The 15,021-nt window shown below is 48.3% G+C and overlaps 1 protein-coding gene across 4 annotated transcripts; it reads left to right on the top strand.

Moving 5' to 3' along the window:
* The first annotated feature begins 114 nt into the window (after nucleotides 1-114).
* Nucleotides 115-14,358, top strand: PLAGL2 (PLAG1 like zinc finger 2). 4 transcript variants are annotated; one of them, XM_061127040.1, is made up of 4 exons: nucleotides 134-206; nucleotides 2,979-3,196; nucleotides 5,412-5,784; nucleotides 9,138-14,358. In XM_061127040.1, exons 3-4 carry the CDS (start codon nucleotides 5,525-5,527, stop codon nucleotides 10,366-10,368), a joined length of 1,491 nt encoding a protein of 496 aa, XP_060983023.1. In that variant the 5' UTR covers nucleotides 134-206; nucleotides 2,979-3,196; nucleotides 5,412-5,524; the 3' UTR covers nucleotides 10,369-14,358. The 4 variants fall into 4 exon arrangements, with proteins under 4 accessions (XP_060983024.1, XP_060983027.1, XP_060983023.1 ...); XM_061127041.1 differs by lacking the exon at nucleotides 2,979-3,196 and having other exon boundaries at nucleotides 115-206; XM_061127043.1 differs by lacking the exons at nucleotides 134-206; nucleotides 2,979-3,196 and adding an exon at nucleotides 1,256-1,333.
* The last annotated feature ends 663 nt before the right edge of the window (nucleotides 14,359-15,021 follow it).

Below are 15,021 nucleotides of genomic sequence, written 5' to 3'. Positions count from 1 at the left end.
CCCGCGCGCCGCCCCGGCCGCTCTAGCCGGCGGGCGGGCGGGACCATAGAGATCCCGCGGCACCGCCCCCTCCACGGCCCGAGCGCCCGCTCGCGAGGCTCCCACAATGCACCGCACAATGGCCCGACCGCCGCCACTACCGGGGCCTGAGCGGGCCTGGCGGAGCCCGAGCGCGGCCCGGCCCGCAGCGCGGGGCTCGGAGCGCGGTGAGTGCCGGCGGTGACCCCGGGGGACGGCGGGGAGCGGGGCGGGAGGCCGTCTCGCTGCGCCCGCGCGCCGGGCACCCGGAGCGGCAGCGCCCCTCATCGTGGGCCCGTCAGCGCGGTCGCCCACACCCCCGACCCGAGGCCCCCTCTACGCCAGCCCGGCCCAGATAGGCCCCGGGGTGACCAGAACTCTCCTCAGACCCGTTACCTGGGTCTTGGGGACTCGAAGAAACCCTCTGGCCTACTCCCTACTGAGACCCGAAACCGGGAGACTCAGCCCTGGAGGTCCCCTACTCCCGACCACCCCCCGCTCCCCCAGGCTCCCTGGAGACCCAGATAACGCGCAGCTGACCTTACCAGGGACCCGGGGCTGGGGGATGCAGATAAGCTGCACCTGCTCCCTCCCCTCAGACACGCCTACCCGGACCCACATAACCCCCTTTACTGCTCCATATAGTCCGCTCTTTCCCCTCTGTTTCATTTCCCAGAACCACATAACCCCTTTTGAGGCTTCCCTCAAATATTTGGTTCTGGGGAACCCAGATGAGCTCTCCCATAGTTTCCTCCTCGGCGATCCTACTCCCAACCTCCAGACAGCTTCCACCCAGTACCATTTGAGACTCTTGAAATTCAGGGAATTCGCCTTTTATTTTAGCCCCTTTAACCCTCCAGCCGGTGTACACCATCCCCAGCCCGTCTCTCTTTCTTTGCGGTGGGTGTGGTGGTGGGGGGTCTCTTTGGGATTCAGATAACTCGCCCCTCCCTCCCTCTCATTCCTGAGACCTCCTCCAGTCTTCTCCCTGAATTTCTGTCCCTTGTCTAGCAGCCGTCCACCCGCAGCCCTCGCAGTCCCGGGGCGTTTCACACCCCCTCCTCCCCGCCACGCAGTATGGTGGTCTAGAAACTGCTCAGGAGCCAAGCTGTCCCCTGCAAATCCTGTCCCAGGTTATGGCCCCGTCTTGGTGGGGAAAATGGACCTGCAAGGTGCAAGATAAGGGGATATTGGGTGTGGGGAGTTGGTACTTTAACCTGTAAGTGTTCCTATCTCCTGGCTTGTGTGTTTTCCCACCTGTCTGCCTGGGACTCGGAAAGAGCCTTGCCTGGGGTTTCTAACCCAACCTCCAAAGGTGAGGCCACCGGATTGGGGTGGGGGTCTAATAAGGTTTCCTCTTGGTGAAAATGGGTCTGTTGTGAGTTGCAGCCATTTGCTCAAGACCTCCTTAGGAGTGGGAGTCATGGGGAATCAGATGAAATCAGGAATCAAAAGGACTCCAAAGAGGGTCCGTCTACACTAGAACTAGCAGCCCGGGAGTAAATCCAACCCCTGTTAATCCTGTTTGATGTCTCTTGGAATGATGCAAGCCATTGAGACTCTCCAGCCTCCCTGTAATTTAATTCTCTCACCACTGGGGAGTGTGTGTGTGTGTGGCGGGGAGGGCGGGGGCGGGGGGTGGGTTGCGAGGCAGCTATACCCATTCCTCCCTTTCCTTCTTGCCCTTCTCCAGCCAGTCAGTGTATCTTTCCTTGCCCAGGTCAGGACTTTTTTTTTTTTTTTTTATCTCTATTTATAATTTCCCAGTTGCTATTTTGGGTTCTGCTTAGGGGAAGATTCTGTCCACCCCAAGGAAAGTTCCTGGGTGTGTTTCCTCCTCGGCAGGTGTTGAATTGAGTTCTTCAGATCCCCAAGTAGCTCTTGGGCAGGAGGGATAAAAGCTATTTTAGGGTAGTCACTGAAGTGGAGCTGTTAATCCTCTGTGGGTCTCTAGTTAAGAACACTTAGAGATTAACCCTTTCCTTGCTGCAGGGGGGCTATTTCTTAACAGTTTGGGGGGAGATTTGGGAGAATTCAACTCTGGCGAAGGTGGGAACATGCAATTCAATACAAAAGCAAAGATAATCGCTGCCTTTTGTTGGGTACTTAAGTGCAAGCCAAGCCGAATGCTGAGCCCTTTGCATACCTGACTAAAATAATCCTTAAAACAAGCCTGTGAGGTAAGTATTTTTAGTTTTACAGATGAGGAAACAGGCTAATAATGGAGAAAGAACGCAGTTTCTATAGAGATGATGTAACACCATAAAAACTATAGTTTCATCAGAGGGCAGCAGACATCATGGCACACAGCAGAGGACAGATAGATGAGGGACTAATCTGCCTCTTTTAAAGGCTTCCAAGAGGGCTGTAGAGAATTTTTAACTAGGGAGCCTTAATAATAGAAGAGATTCCTAAACTGAAGGAACTCAGGCCCAGGATATGGTGCTGGAGAAAGATAAAGTAAAGGGGGACTGGCTCCGGGGATGTGCTGAGGGTTAATTGTGGGGGAAAAGAGGAAGGCTGCATTCTGGGGAGGTGTTGGGAAGGGAAGGAAACTCACTCTGAGGCTTGAGAAGTCACATTAAGGGAGAAAAAAAACGTACTACTCAGGCCCTGTGCCGAAAAGGAGACATAATTTAGACCTCAGAGACTGCATTGTTTGTATTCACACATATTATGTCAGATGTTTTAAGAGTGTTGTTTCACTGAATCTTCCATGAGAATATTGGTAGGTAAGAACTAATTTCTCTTTTAGAAATTGAGGAAACTGAGGTTCAGAGAAACAGACCTACCCGTGGTTTCACAGTCAGTAAGTGGCAGCTCTTCTGATAGCAAGTCCAAGGTTCTTTCCACAATACCTCCCTCTTGAGATCAGGCGCCAGAAGGAATCTTAGGATGAAAATATACCGAGTTATACCAGTAACTGGGAGGGATTGATTGTGTTTGTTTTATGGGAACAGGTTCTGTCAGCTTCTACAGTTGTTAACGTTAGAATGTGAGACCAGAAGAACAGCTTTGAAAGAGAAGCAGGATTGTTTTTCGCAGTTTTGTGGAGAAGAAATCCGAAGAAATAGGCCTTCGGATAATGTGGGAGAGGCCCAGGAATCTTCCTGGATGAGAGGAGTTTGCAGACAAAGGACAGAGGGAGAAAAACTAGATTTCCTAAAGGATTCCTAAGGTAACACTAAAGCCAAAGCCCCCATACGTGCAGATCAGGGCAAGCACATGGCTGCTGCCTTCCTTCTTTGCTTCTATCAGTGCAGCCTCGTGAGCTCTTCTTAGCCACCACCAGCCTCTTTCCTAGAAGCCCATTACTCACTCTTTCAGTAGCAGCATACTAAACTGCTGTGTCTTGTTTGTGCTTGTTCAGGAGAACAGATGAGGTGGATGTGTGGGAGGTGGGGGACGTACTGTTCTCTTTCTGAGTTTGTGCGGAATTTCCAGGGCTAGGCTTCCCTCTCACGTCAGCCGAGTGATGCGACTTGCTTCCTTCCCTCTGGCTGCCATTCCCAGCTTTCCAGAGGCAGAGGTGCGTGATTTCACGTGTGGGGTGAGGGGCAAAATTTGACTTTGAAGGTGGGGGAAATTCCCTCCAAACTAGATTTTCAAATTCGTGCTCGCTCTCTACCCAATTCCAAGCTGCCTAGTAATCACTGCTATTATAAACAGATAATTCCACCCTTTGGAAGAAGGGGGGACTTAAACAATAAAAGCCGGACGTCAGAGGCCTTTGAGGTTAATCGTGAAGTAGACAAATATGCCATGATTCGAAGGCTCAAGTGGGACTAGTTTTTAGTGTTAGCACGTGAGTCATGCAAAATGCAGCCACCTTTGTGCAGATCTTTCTAGGCACATCTCCACTCATGATGGGGAAATTGTTTATCATATTACATTTCAGTGTTTCTTCAACAAGAGGAATGGTTCCTGAACAGGACGTAGCTCATGTTAATGATGAGCAAAGCTCTCTCGGGCATGAACCCGCTGATCCCATCATCTCGTTCATGGCCAGCCTGTTGGTTGAATGGTCACTGTAAGCAGCAGGTGCTAATGAGCTGAGCAAGCATTCTTTGGCCCACAGCTAGTTTGTGCAGTTGGAGCCCTCCCCAGATTCTCGTGGACAATCCCTACATACCCGCTTTGCTCCCTTCACATGGAAAAGCCTCATGACCAAATTTTGACATGAGCTCTTCAAAGGAAATTCCCCTGTTGTAGCAAGTTACATTGAGGTTGGTAACCTGTTTGTGTGGTGAGCTTGTGAGTGTAAATGTGGGTCTGCTGTGCCCCTTTTGAGAATTAATGCCCTTTCTCTCTTCCTCTGAGTTGATGTCAGTAAAGAAGTTGTGTCACCTATGCTTACCTGCTCCCCCCACAACCCAGTAGAAAGACTTCAAGATATGGTCTCCCCCTTTGGAACTCGGTTTAAACCAGAACTTCCTGAGCGTGTTAGCCTGTAGGAATCCACTACATTCAGTGACTTATGTCCTCATCTAAAAAGAAAGCTGAAAGTCCTTTTCTAAATGCTGGGTGTATGGAGATGAAAGAGACATGATCTGAGCGCTCAAAGTATCTGAGTTTGGTGGTGGAATCTGAGTTCTAATGCAAGTATGTTACCTGTTCACAATGGAGACGTGCATGTGTTCTATGAGGGTCTGTAGGAGGGGCCGCTCAACACCTTAGTTATTGGACGGGCTTTGCTAAAGAAGTGTGGTTTGGGCCCTGAGACCAAGAGACCCAGAGTAGTGGTGGAGGGCAGGATGGGACCAGTACTGGTTTAGTGGAAATGCTGAGTCTGCTGTTGCCTCTTCAAATGAACCTCTTGATGTTGATGCACTGTTGAGAAACACATCTGGCACAGAGGCTGACTCTCCAGGGTGTAAATTTCCTAAGTAAAGGCTTCTTTCTCTTCTGATGCCTTTTGGGCATTTTATTGCTCCTTAGCACCTCCATGAGGAGGAGAATTGTAGAAAGTGAGGAGGAGGTAGGGTGAAGAGGAGGAGAAGGTGCTGCTGTCTAAATTTAGTGGAGAGGATGTAAAAGTGAAGTTGGAAGGAAAAGGGAGTTTAGGGCTTTTACTTCCTCTGATTATTCTGTTTCCTATTAGCCTAGTTGGTACTAGTAGTAATAGTTACCATGTAGCACTTACTAGGTGCCCAGCCTTCTGCTGAATGCTTTATATTTATTATCTCATTTAACCCTCAAAAGGTTCTTATGATGTAGGAGATTATTAAGCCCATGTTATAAATGAGGAAACAGCTCAGGGAAGTAAGTAATTGGCTGAAAGTCACATGGCTTCAAAGTGGAAGGGCTGGGATGGAACTGGGGCTCTGTCTGCCTCCAGAGCCCATGTTTTCATGGTATTGGGCTCCCTAACACCAGGTGTTCTGATGTTTCAGGTGAAGAGATTGTTTTCTGAAGGCTGCGTTGGAGGCTGTGACAGAGCACAGAGCCCTGTGGAGCTGATGGGGAGGCTTTCTCAATAACATGGCCCTTCGCCATTAGCCTTGCCATGACCACATTTTTCACCAGCGTCCCCCCCTGGATTCAAGATGCAAAGCAGGAGGAGGAAGTGGGCTGGAAACTAGTGCCCCGGCCTCGGGGCCGGGAGGCGGAGAGTCAAGTGAAGTGCCAATGTGAAATCTCGGGGACACCCTTCTCAAATGGGGAGAAGCTGAGGCCTCACAGCCTCCCCCATCCAGAACAGAGACCGTATAGCTGCCCTCAGCTGCACTGTGGCAAGGCTTTTGCCTCCAAGTACAAGCTGTATAGGTAGGTGACGCTCCCATACCTCTTCCTGGCCTGAGATTCCCAGGGATAAAGCCAGAGCGACTCCACTGAGTGTGGGGCTTTAATCTGTGGCAGAAGAGTAGAGGTTAATTTGTCCCATAAGTGTATCCTAAATGTCAACCATTTGAGGTCACTCACTGAAAAATAATGGTGGTATTTTTTATTCAAACACTAGACTTGGATGGGTACAATATCAGATAGCCATGAACAGACTAGATTGAGGTGTTTTTTTTTTTTTTTCAATACAGGCTTACCTCATTTTATTGCACTTCACAGATACTGCATTTTTTTTTCCACAAACAAAGTTTTGTGGCAACTTTCAGTCAAGAAAGTTGGCCCAGTTTTCCAACTTTCCAACAGCATTTGCTCACTTCATGTCTCTGTGAAGCATTTTGGTAGTTCTCACAATATTTCAAACCCTCCACCATCAAAAAGTTTACAGCTTGCTGAAGGCTCAGATGATAACTAGCACTTTTTTTGGCAATAAGATTTTTTTTTTCTTTTTTTTTTTTAAATAAAATTTTTAAAAGGTGATATGGACTGTTCTTTTAAAGTCTTTATTGAATTTGTTACAACATTGCCTCTGCTCTTTTATGGTTTGGTTTTTTGGCCAAGAGGCTCATGGATTCCTAGCTCCCAATCAGACCTTGCACCCCCTGCATTGGAAGGTGAAGCCCTAACCACTGGACCACGAGGGAAGTCCCCAGTAAAGTATTTTTAATTAAATGTATACATTGTTTTTTTAGACATAATGCTATTGCACACTTAATAGGCCACAGTATAGTATAAATATAACTTTTATATGCACTAGGAAACCAAAAAATTCATGTGACTCCTATTACTGTGACGTTCACTTTGTTGCAATGGGCTGGCACCAAACCTGCAATATCTCCAAGGTATGCCTGTGCTACTTTCCCTGCCTGTGTCAGGTAATGGGGAGAGTATTAGCCCCAAATTAGGCATCAGCCTTAGAAGTTTAAAAAGAAAAGGAGACCCTCTGGTCCAGTCTGTAAATTGTAAGGTGCAGGCTCAGAGTGGAGAAGTTAACTTACCCAAGATCGTATTGCTCACATGATTACTTATGTCTCTGTAGAGTCCCTGGTGTCCTCTGGGTTAGAAGATTTCCTGAAACTCGTAAGCTCAAGAACCCCTATCTAAAGTGAAATGGAATGTGAAAGCCCTGGTGTACAGCAGATATGACAGAGCAGCTTTGAAGGGTGCAGGGCCTACTCAGAAGTAATTTTGATTTTATCCTTGCCTTTCCATCAGAGGACCATGAACGTGCCCTTTACCAGGGATGCAGACTGCCTGATGCACAGTCATTCATCCCTTGACTGTCATTTATTGAGCTCCTGTCACATGCCAGGCACAGTGTTCAGTGATAGGAGCAGACAGTTCCTATCAGTGAGCCAGATGCAGGGTTGGGGGTGAGGGGGTTGTTGCTGACCCTCCTTGAGTTTACTGTCTCAGTAGCAGGGACAGACAGCACACGAGTAAATACGTGAACAAGATGACCACAGAAAGTCTCTAGTTCCTTGTCTGGAAAACAGTTGATAGGAAGGAACTAAAATAGGTAACAGGGTTGTATGTGACTAGGATTGCCCTCGTGACAGTTCTGTGATCCTCAGGAATGCCTCGGTTCTGTGTGTCTTACGTGGCTATCAGTTGGGGGTGTCCTCGTAGACTTTTCTAGTGGCAGTCTGAGTGTCAGTGGGAGGCTCCAGGAAAGGTCCTGGGCCAGGAGACAGGAGCCTTGACTCCGCCCAAAGTCACTGTAGAATTTTAGGCAAATTACTAAACCTCTCTGGGCCTTAGTTTTCTCACCTTCAAAATGAGGGAAATAGACTGTGGATCACTCAGCATCTTCCTTTCATATGTTACCATGCCACTTACGTCACAGGAGATTAATAGTAACCTTTATAGGTGTGAGCACTCACAAGAACATGAGGGTAATGGGTATGATTGATACCTTCTAGGTAGAAAGAATCACTGGGTGCTGTGCTAGAGACAGCAGTGGCATATCTAAGTGAATCCAGGTCTCGAGAAGGTCTGGGTTTAAATGCATTGTCTGCCACTTACTGACTGGTGGGTGGGGCTGTCCTGTGCGTCAGCTTCTTAGAACACAGGGTTAATGACACAGCTCACACAGAGCTTGTAAACGATGGGACCTCAAAGTCTTGCTGAGTTGATTCTTGAATACCATGGAGCTTTGGATTGTAGTTCCTGGATTCAGAGCTGGTTTCCAGCCAGATAGGAGCAGAAGCAGGTAAACCAAGGGGCACTGAGGTCCCATATCACAAACACATCTTTTGAAATGTTTAAATGCTTTACGTGGCAAACAATTTAAATGGTACAAATGGACATGCAGTGAAAAATAAATTGTCACACTTGAAGCCGCTGTTCTCCTCAAAGGCAACCATTGGGGTCAGTTCTTTGTGTATCCCTCTTGAGACATTCAAACATGTATTCCCTTCCTTTTTTATTTTCACAGGGGATTGTGTTACATACACCATACTGAACTTCCTTTTTTGACTTGGCTCGCTGTTTCTTGGGAGATTGTTCCAGATCAGGAAGTTTAGATATATTTCATTTTCCCTTTATTGTGTCACTTAAATTTTTATAAATACACTTTTTGTTGCAAAGGAAATACATTCACGTAATTCAAAATTCAAAAGGTATACAATGAAAATTCTTCATCACACCCAGAAAAGCTGCCCTTTCTTCTGCCTGTGGGTAGCCAATATTAGTTTCTTGTGTATCCTTTCAGAAATATTTTAAGCTCATATGAGCAAACATGCATAAATTTTCTCTTTTCCAATGCATGGTACCATTCCATAGGCACTATTCTGTCTCATAGCTTTTTCCCACTTTATCTAGGAGCTTGTTACCTGTTGTATATATAAAGCTCTCATTATTTTTAAAAAATTAAGGAGGGAATTCCCTGTCGGTCCAGTGGTTAGGACTTCACGCTTTCACTGCTGTGGGGCTGGGTTCCATCCCTGGTCAGAGAACTAAGATCCCACAATGCTGCACAGCCAAAAAAAAAGTTGAGTCATTTTTATGGTCTTAGAATTACTTATTTAGCCAGTTCCCTACTGATGGACATTTAGATTGTTCCTGGTATTTTTGCTGCTGAGTTCAGTGCTGCAGAGAAGAGCAGCACATGTGGTTTTGCAGGTGGTAGAGGATGGAATGTAGTTGGCATGGCGCTCCGTTCCATCGCATGCCTCTACCACAGCTTTTGTGTCTAGTTGCCTGTTAGTGCACAACTCCATTGTCTAGCCAGCCCTTATGATCTCCTTTCTTTCTTCTCTGTCCTCCATCCCTGCCTGCAGGCACATGGCCACCCACTCAGCCCAGAAACCCCACCAGTGCATGTACTGCGATAAGATGTTTCACCGCAAGGATCATCTGCGGAACCACCTGCAGACCCATGACCCCAACAAGGAGGCCCTCCACTGTTCTGAGTGCGGTAAGAATTACAATACGAAGCTGGGCTACCGGCGCCATCTGGCCATGCATGCCGCCAGCAGTGGCGACCTCAGCTGCAAGGTGTGCCTGCAGACCTTCGAGAGTACCCAGGCCCTGCTGGAGCACCTGAAGGCCCACTCACGCCGGGTAGCAGGTGGTGCCAAGGAGAAGAAGCACCCCTGTGACCACTGTGACCGGCGGTTCTATACTCGTAAGGACGTGCGGCGGCACCTGGTGGTCCACACAGGCCGGAAGGACTTCCTTTGCCAGTACTGTGCCCAGCGATTCGGCCGCAAAGACCACCTGACGCGTCACGTCAAGAAGAGCCACTCGCAAGAGCTGCTCAAGATCAAGACGGAGCCGGTGGACATGCTCGGCCTGCTCAGCTGCAGCTCCGCAGTCAGCGTGAAGGAGGAGCTGAGCCCCGTGCTGTGTGTGGCCTCCCGGGACGTGGTGGGGGCCAAGGCCTTCCCTGGCATGCTGCCCATGGGCATGTACGGTGCCCACATCCCTGCCATGCCCAGTGCGGGCGTGCCACACTCCCTGGTGCACAACACGCTGCCCATGGGCATGAGCTACCCTCTGGAATCCTCACCTATCTCTTCTCCAGCTCAGCTTCCTCCAAAATACCAGCTTGGATCTACCTCATACTTGCCCGACAAATTGCCCAAAGTGGAGGTGGATAGTTTTCTGGCGGAGCTTCCTGGAAGCCTGTCTCTCTCATCCGCTGAACCCCAGCCCACCTCACCTCAGCCGGCGGCAGCTGCGGCCCTCCTAGATGAAGCACTGCTCACCAAGAGCCCCGCCAACCTCTCTGAGGCTCTCTGCGCTGCTAATGTGGACTTCTCCCACTTACTGGGCTTTCTTCCTCTCAACCTACCCCCATGTAACCCACCTGGGGCCACAGGAGGCCTGGTCATGGGCTACTCCCAGGCTGAGGCTCAGCCCCTGCTCACCACTTTGCAAGCTCAGCCTCAAGATTCCCCAGGAGCTGGGGGACCGCTGAACTTTGGGCCACTGCACTCCTTGCCACCTGTCTTCACCTCTGGCCTGAGCACCACGACCCTGCCTCGTTTCCACCAGGCATTCCAGTAGCCGCAAGGAGGCCCTCAGCTCAATCCCGGCTCTGTCAGGGAGCCTCAGAACCTGTCCCATCTGCATCCCCCGTGAAGGCAGCTGAGCTTTCAGAGCTGGGTTCAGAAAGAAACGATTCCAGCATCTGTATGCAGCACTTGGTCTGGGGGCTTAAGCTCCAGGATTAGTTCCGGGAAGAATCTTGAGCCCTAACCCCATGAAAAGATGTCATACAATAGGACTTCAGGTATTTTTACTTTTTTTTTTTTTTAATCTGAATCGGGAGCCACACCTAGCCTTCTCCCTCTCCAAAGCATCGGAACCTCCTTCTCTTTGAAGAAGGGAGAGGTCTCTTGAAGACACAGAGGGTTTTACTTCGGATGACCTCGAGAGAAGTAGCCCAAGAAGCCCGTCTTCTGGTCCCAGCCTGCAGACCCCACAGCAGTTGGTCAGGCCCTCCTGCAGAGGGTCCATCGCCTGCTTCCAGTCATCAGGCAGGGGGGAAGCCTCTGCTTGCTCCCCGTTACCTTCATCCCTCTTGTCCCAACGTCTCCATTTTCAGTCAGTGTTTTCCAGCAACGGTACCGTTTACACAGTCGCTTCAGACACACCATTTCACCTCCCTTGCTGAGCTGTTAGCCTTAGAATGATTGCAGTGAACATTGTTTACACACCGTGAATCCATTCCCACCAGTCCATTCCAGTTGGCACCAGCCAGAACCACTTGGTACCTGGTGTTAACTGGAGCCCTGTTTACAAGGCGGAGTCGGGTCCCGACTTCTCTTCATTTGAGGTCACATTTTTCCCCTGTGGGGAAATAAACTGACTTTGGACTGCTTCAGTCTCTGCCATCTTCCATGACTGTGTCTGTTCTTGCCTTCCTTGGCAGAGTCCACAGGAGACAGGCAAGAAGATTGGAGCAGTTTTCTCACAGGTCTGCAATTCTGTTTTTCTTCAAGTACATCATGACCCCCTCATCCTCCTTTTGAACTGGAGAGAGGGGAAGAAATGAAAGGCATGCCCACTTCCACTCCCCCTGCCCCCCCCATTCCTTAATCCCTACCCTGAATATCATGAGTTGTTATTGGTCTTGGAAGGAGGGATTCGGGTTCTAGGCTGGTGTGGATAGCAAAGGAGAGGGTGTGAGCCTCTCATATGTCTCTCCTGCCTGTCCCGTTTTCAGGAAGTTGTGGAATTGTTGGAAGAAGAGTTTTCAGAAAGTTAGGACTGGGCAGATAATTAAGTCCTAATCATCCATCGTATCATGTATGGGGGGTATACATCATGTATGGGATGTATCATGGGAGGTAAACATCATTGCCTCCCATACCAAACTTTTTTCTTCTCCACAGTGTTCCTCCTCTCTCTTCCACTTTGCAGTCCCTCTGGACTCAAGGCCACTGTGCATAGGCTTCTGTGCTCTCCATCAAAGAATTTCCACCTTCCTCTTGTGGCCCCTCTCACTTTTGCCGTCAGTACTCAGCAAGTTTTCTTGCAATAAACGATTAATTCTTTTGACTTGTGGGGCTCCCTTGCTGCAGACAGCACAGCTTTTGCCCAACTGAACCTCACCCCTGCTTCATCTCAGTTCTGCATGGGCTTCGTTCTTCCCACTCGTGGAAGGGAGGCCACTCAGGGACCACCAGTATGGGGCCCTCTTGAGACACTTCCACTCTGATTCAGAAACACACTTCTACCTCTTTACTGTTAACTCCTACAGATGGCAGCCAGCAGTTTCTGGGCACTTCTCTCAGCAGGTGCCTCATACTGGCTTCTGGCTTCTTCACTAGGGTTTCAGGACAGACTCCCAAGGAACTGCCTCAGCCTCTTCCCAGTTCTCCCCGTCCCCCTCCTGTCTGGAAATCACTTTGGTTTATCATCAGGAACTGAGCAGGTCCAAGACCCACGCTTCTGCTTCAGCGCAGGCCAGTACTCTTTCTTTGAGGCGAAAGCCTTAAAATGTAGCTTCCTGGCCCTTGATTGGAAGCAATGTGGAATGAATAAACATGTTTTCATTTAGGCAGGCTAGCTTGGGATACTTTTTTTTTTAAAAAAAGAGAAAACCAGATATAAAGATGTCTGGCAAGATTAGAATCAGACTAGGTGATTTGCTTCTAAAAATTAGCTTCAGTGAGTCCCAGGGACTAATTAAGGTTTACTTTTAAAAGCGTCCACCTTGGTACGCAGCCACCTTCTGCATGCTATGCATGTTATTGGGACTCGTATATAGGAAATGGTAAGTGAGGACCCAGTCGGGACTCAGTGCCGCCATTGCCCTTGTCGTCTCTGACCTTCATCACTAGACCCAGCAACCCTCACCCCTCCTTGCCACCTTTTCTGCACCTTTTGTTTACAGAGGTAAAGGGGCCTCTGGCTATGGAATATAAAGTCTTGGACTGTTAGAGGAGTCTCTTCTCTTTGCCTGCTCTTTCCTGTCCCTTGAATTCTCTCCCCCATTAGTGATGCTGGGAAACTCATAGGACAGGCAAAGCAACTTTAAAACCTTGTAACTTGGGGCCTTGCCCCTTATCCCCTCTTCTTCCTTTCAGCCTGTTCCTCCTGTTCTTCCTTCAATGCCCTTCCCACCCACAAAGAATTTTCCTATCACTGTGAACTTTGCTGGTGCAGAGGAACATCTGCCTTCACCTTTTTTTTTTTTTTTTTGGACTGTAGATACCCAGCAATTTTTTAAACCTCCCTTTACAAAAAAAAAAAAGAAAAAAAAAAAAGTCCTTATTGACCTGTTGTTCAAAGGATAAGAACAGCTTTATCATACTCAGTACCAAACCCACTTCAGTACCCTTACTGAGGCCATGAGAGCCTAGGGGTTTCTGCCCAGGACAGGAGCCATGGCATGTTGGCAGAGACCAAACAGGGACCAGGAAAAGGGGTGATGTCCCCTTCCCCACCGCTTCCAACCTCTGTCAGCGATGAGCTGCCCTGAACAGTGGCAGGCACCTCCCCCTCTGCACAGAAGCTAGTCAGGGTTGAGTGCAGTCCTGGGGGGCCAGGGGGTAGCATGCCAGCTGGGTCAGCTCAGAGGATCTGCACATCTTGGGAGAGGGGAGAGGAACAATGAGTTTTTTTCCCATAACCTTTTATAAATGGCATTTTGTTCATGGAAATCCGGGAAGCAGGTGTGATTCCTTTTTTGCTCGTAGATATTGTCTTAAGTTGAACTTCTACTGCCCTAAACTTTACCCTAGTAGCCCTTTAAGTCCCTACACCTCCTTCTTTTTGGTAGCTGTTTTCTCCAGCCCCCCTCCATCTCCCCTCTTATCTAGGAGCTATTTTTAAGCATGACTTTTTTTTTTTAACAGTTTATATTGTACAGGATCAATATTTTGCTTTTTAACAAGGATATTTATGTAATAAACTTTGCCTTAGGCAGGTGTTGGCCAGAAAAGTCCAGATTCCTCTGGGATCCCACCCTGGCCTCTCCTGGAGCTCTGAACCTGCTGTGGAAGGAACTGGCTGTGACCTCACCACTGGAAAGTAGGGTCTGTGGCGAGGGAAAGGGGTGTACTGCTTCTGACAGGAGGAGGATCCACCATGGTAATCAAGTGCCTGTGTGGAGGGGTTTGAAAAGAAATGTTCTAGTTCAATTTCTTCAGATGTTCGCCTACTTCCTTAGTGGATTCTCCCCATAATGCACCTCTCCAGCTCTCACCATTTGGCACTGGAACTCCTGAAACACCACTTCTCATACACCCCACTCCCTCTCTCCCAGTGGTCAAGGCTTTGGAGCCACTCTTTCGTAATACCAGATTATTTAAAGAGAAAAATACAAGACAAAACCTAGCACTTTGTAAACACAGTGAATAACCTCGGAGTATTTTTGGCTTTATATAAAACAAGGTTTTTAATTGTAAAATATAAGTGCCATTAGAAAATGCACAAGGCCTATCTTTGTTAAAGTAGATTTTTCAATGTTTTACAGAATTACATTTTCAAAAAAAAGTTTTTATAATGAAGTTGTTTATTAAAAACTTCTGAATGATGTGTTTGGAAGTTGTGAACCTGTCTCACTGGGAAGGGGTTGGAGAGAACCTGAGAAAGAACTGGAGCCTAGACATTATTAGCATTCAAGGGGATGGTGGGTATAATAGAGCAGACAGTAAGAACCCTTAGTATTAGTACCTACAAACGCTGTACTTTGAAATGAAAGATCTTTGAGGTAAGTGGCATCGTGCCATCACTTAATAATCTTGGATGCAAGAATCAAAAAATCAAATGAACTCAATGAAATTTCATATCACTGCAAATGCCAGATGGAATGCAGTCTTGAGGTTAGTATTGGTTCAGCAACTCAGACATGGTAGGCCTTAGCATTCCTGTTTCTGCCATATCTTGTGCAGTTGTGACCATCCTCAGGCCCTTCCATGTGGCTTGTCCCTTTATCAAAGCATGCTGCCATGATTGCAGTCATTCTCACACAGTGCTGACCAGGAATGGAAAGGGACCCTCTTCTCTAAGGAGAGAGGAGTTCTTTTATTCACAGAAGCCCTGTAAGCATCTTCTGTCTCATTGGCCTTGATGGTGTTCTGTGCCATCCCCACGCCAGTCACTGTAGACCAGTGGTGACAAGACTAAGCCAAGGGGAGGAGTGTTTTCTCAAAGGAACTTTGGCGTACTGTTAGAATGAGGAATGGATGCTGGTTGTCCAAGAAAAAA

The sequence above is a fragment of the Dama dama genome, chromosome 23 (assembly GCF_033118175.1).
Source record: "Dama dama isolate Ldn47 chromosome 23, ASM3311817v1, whole genome shotgun sequence".
NCBI classification, from domain to species: Eukaryota; Metazoa; Chordata; class Mammalia; order Artiodactyla; family Cervidae; genus Dama; species Dama dama.
Note: the sequence above shows the minus strand (reverse complement) of the source record. Positions and strands in the feature narration are given on the sequence as shown.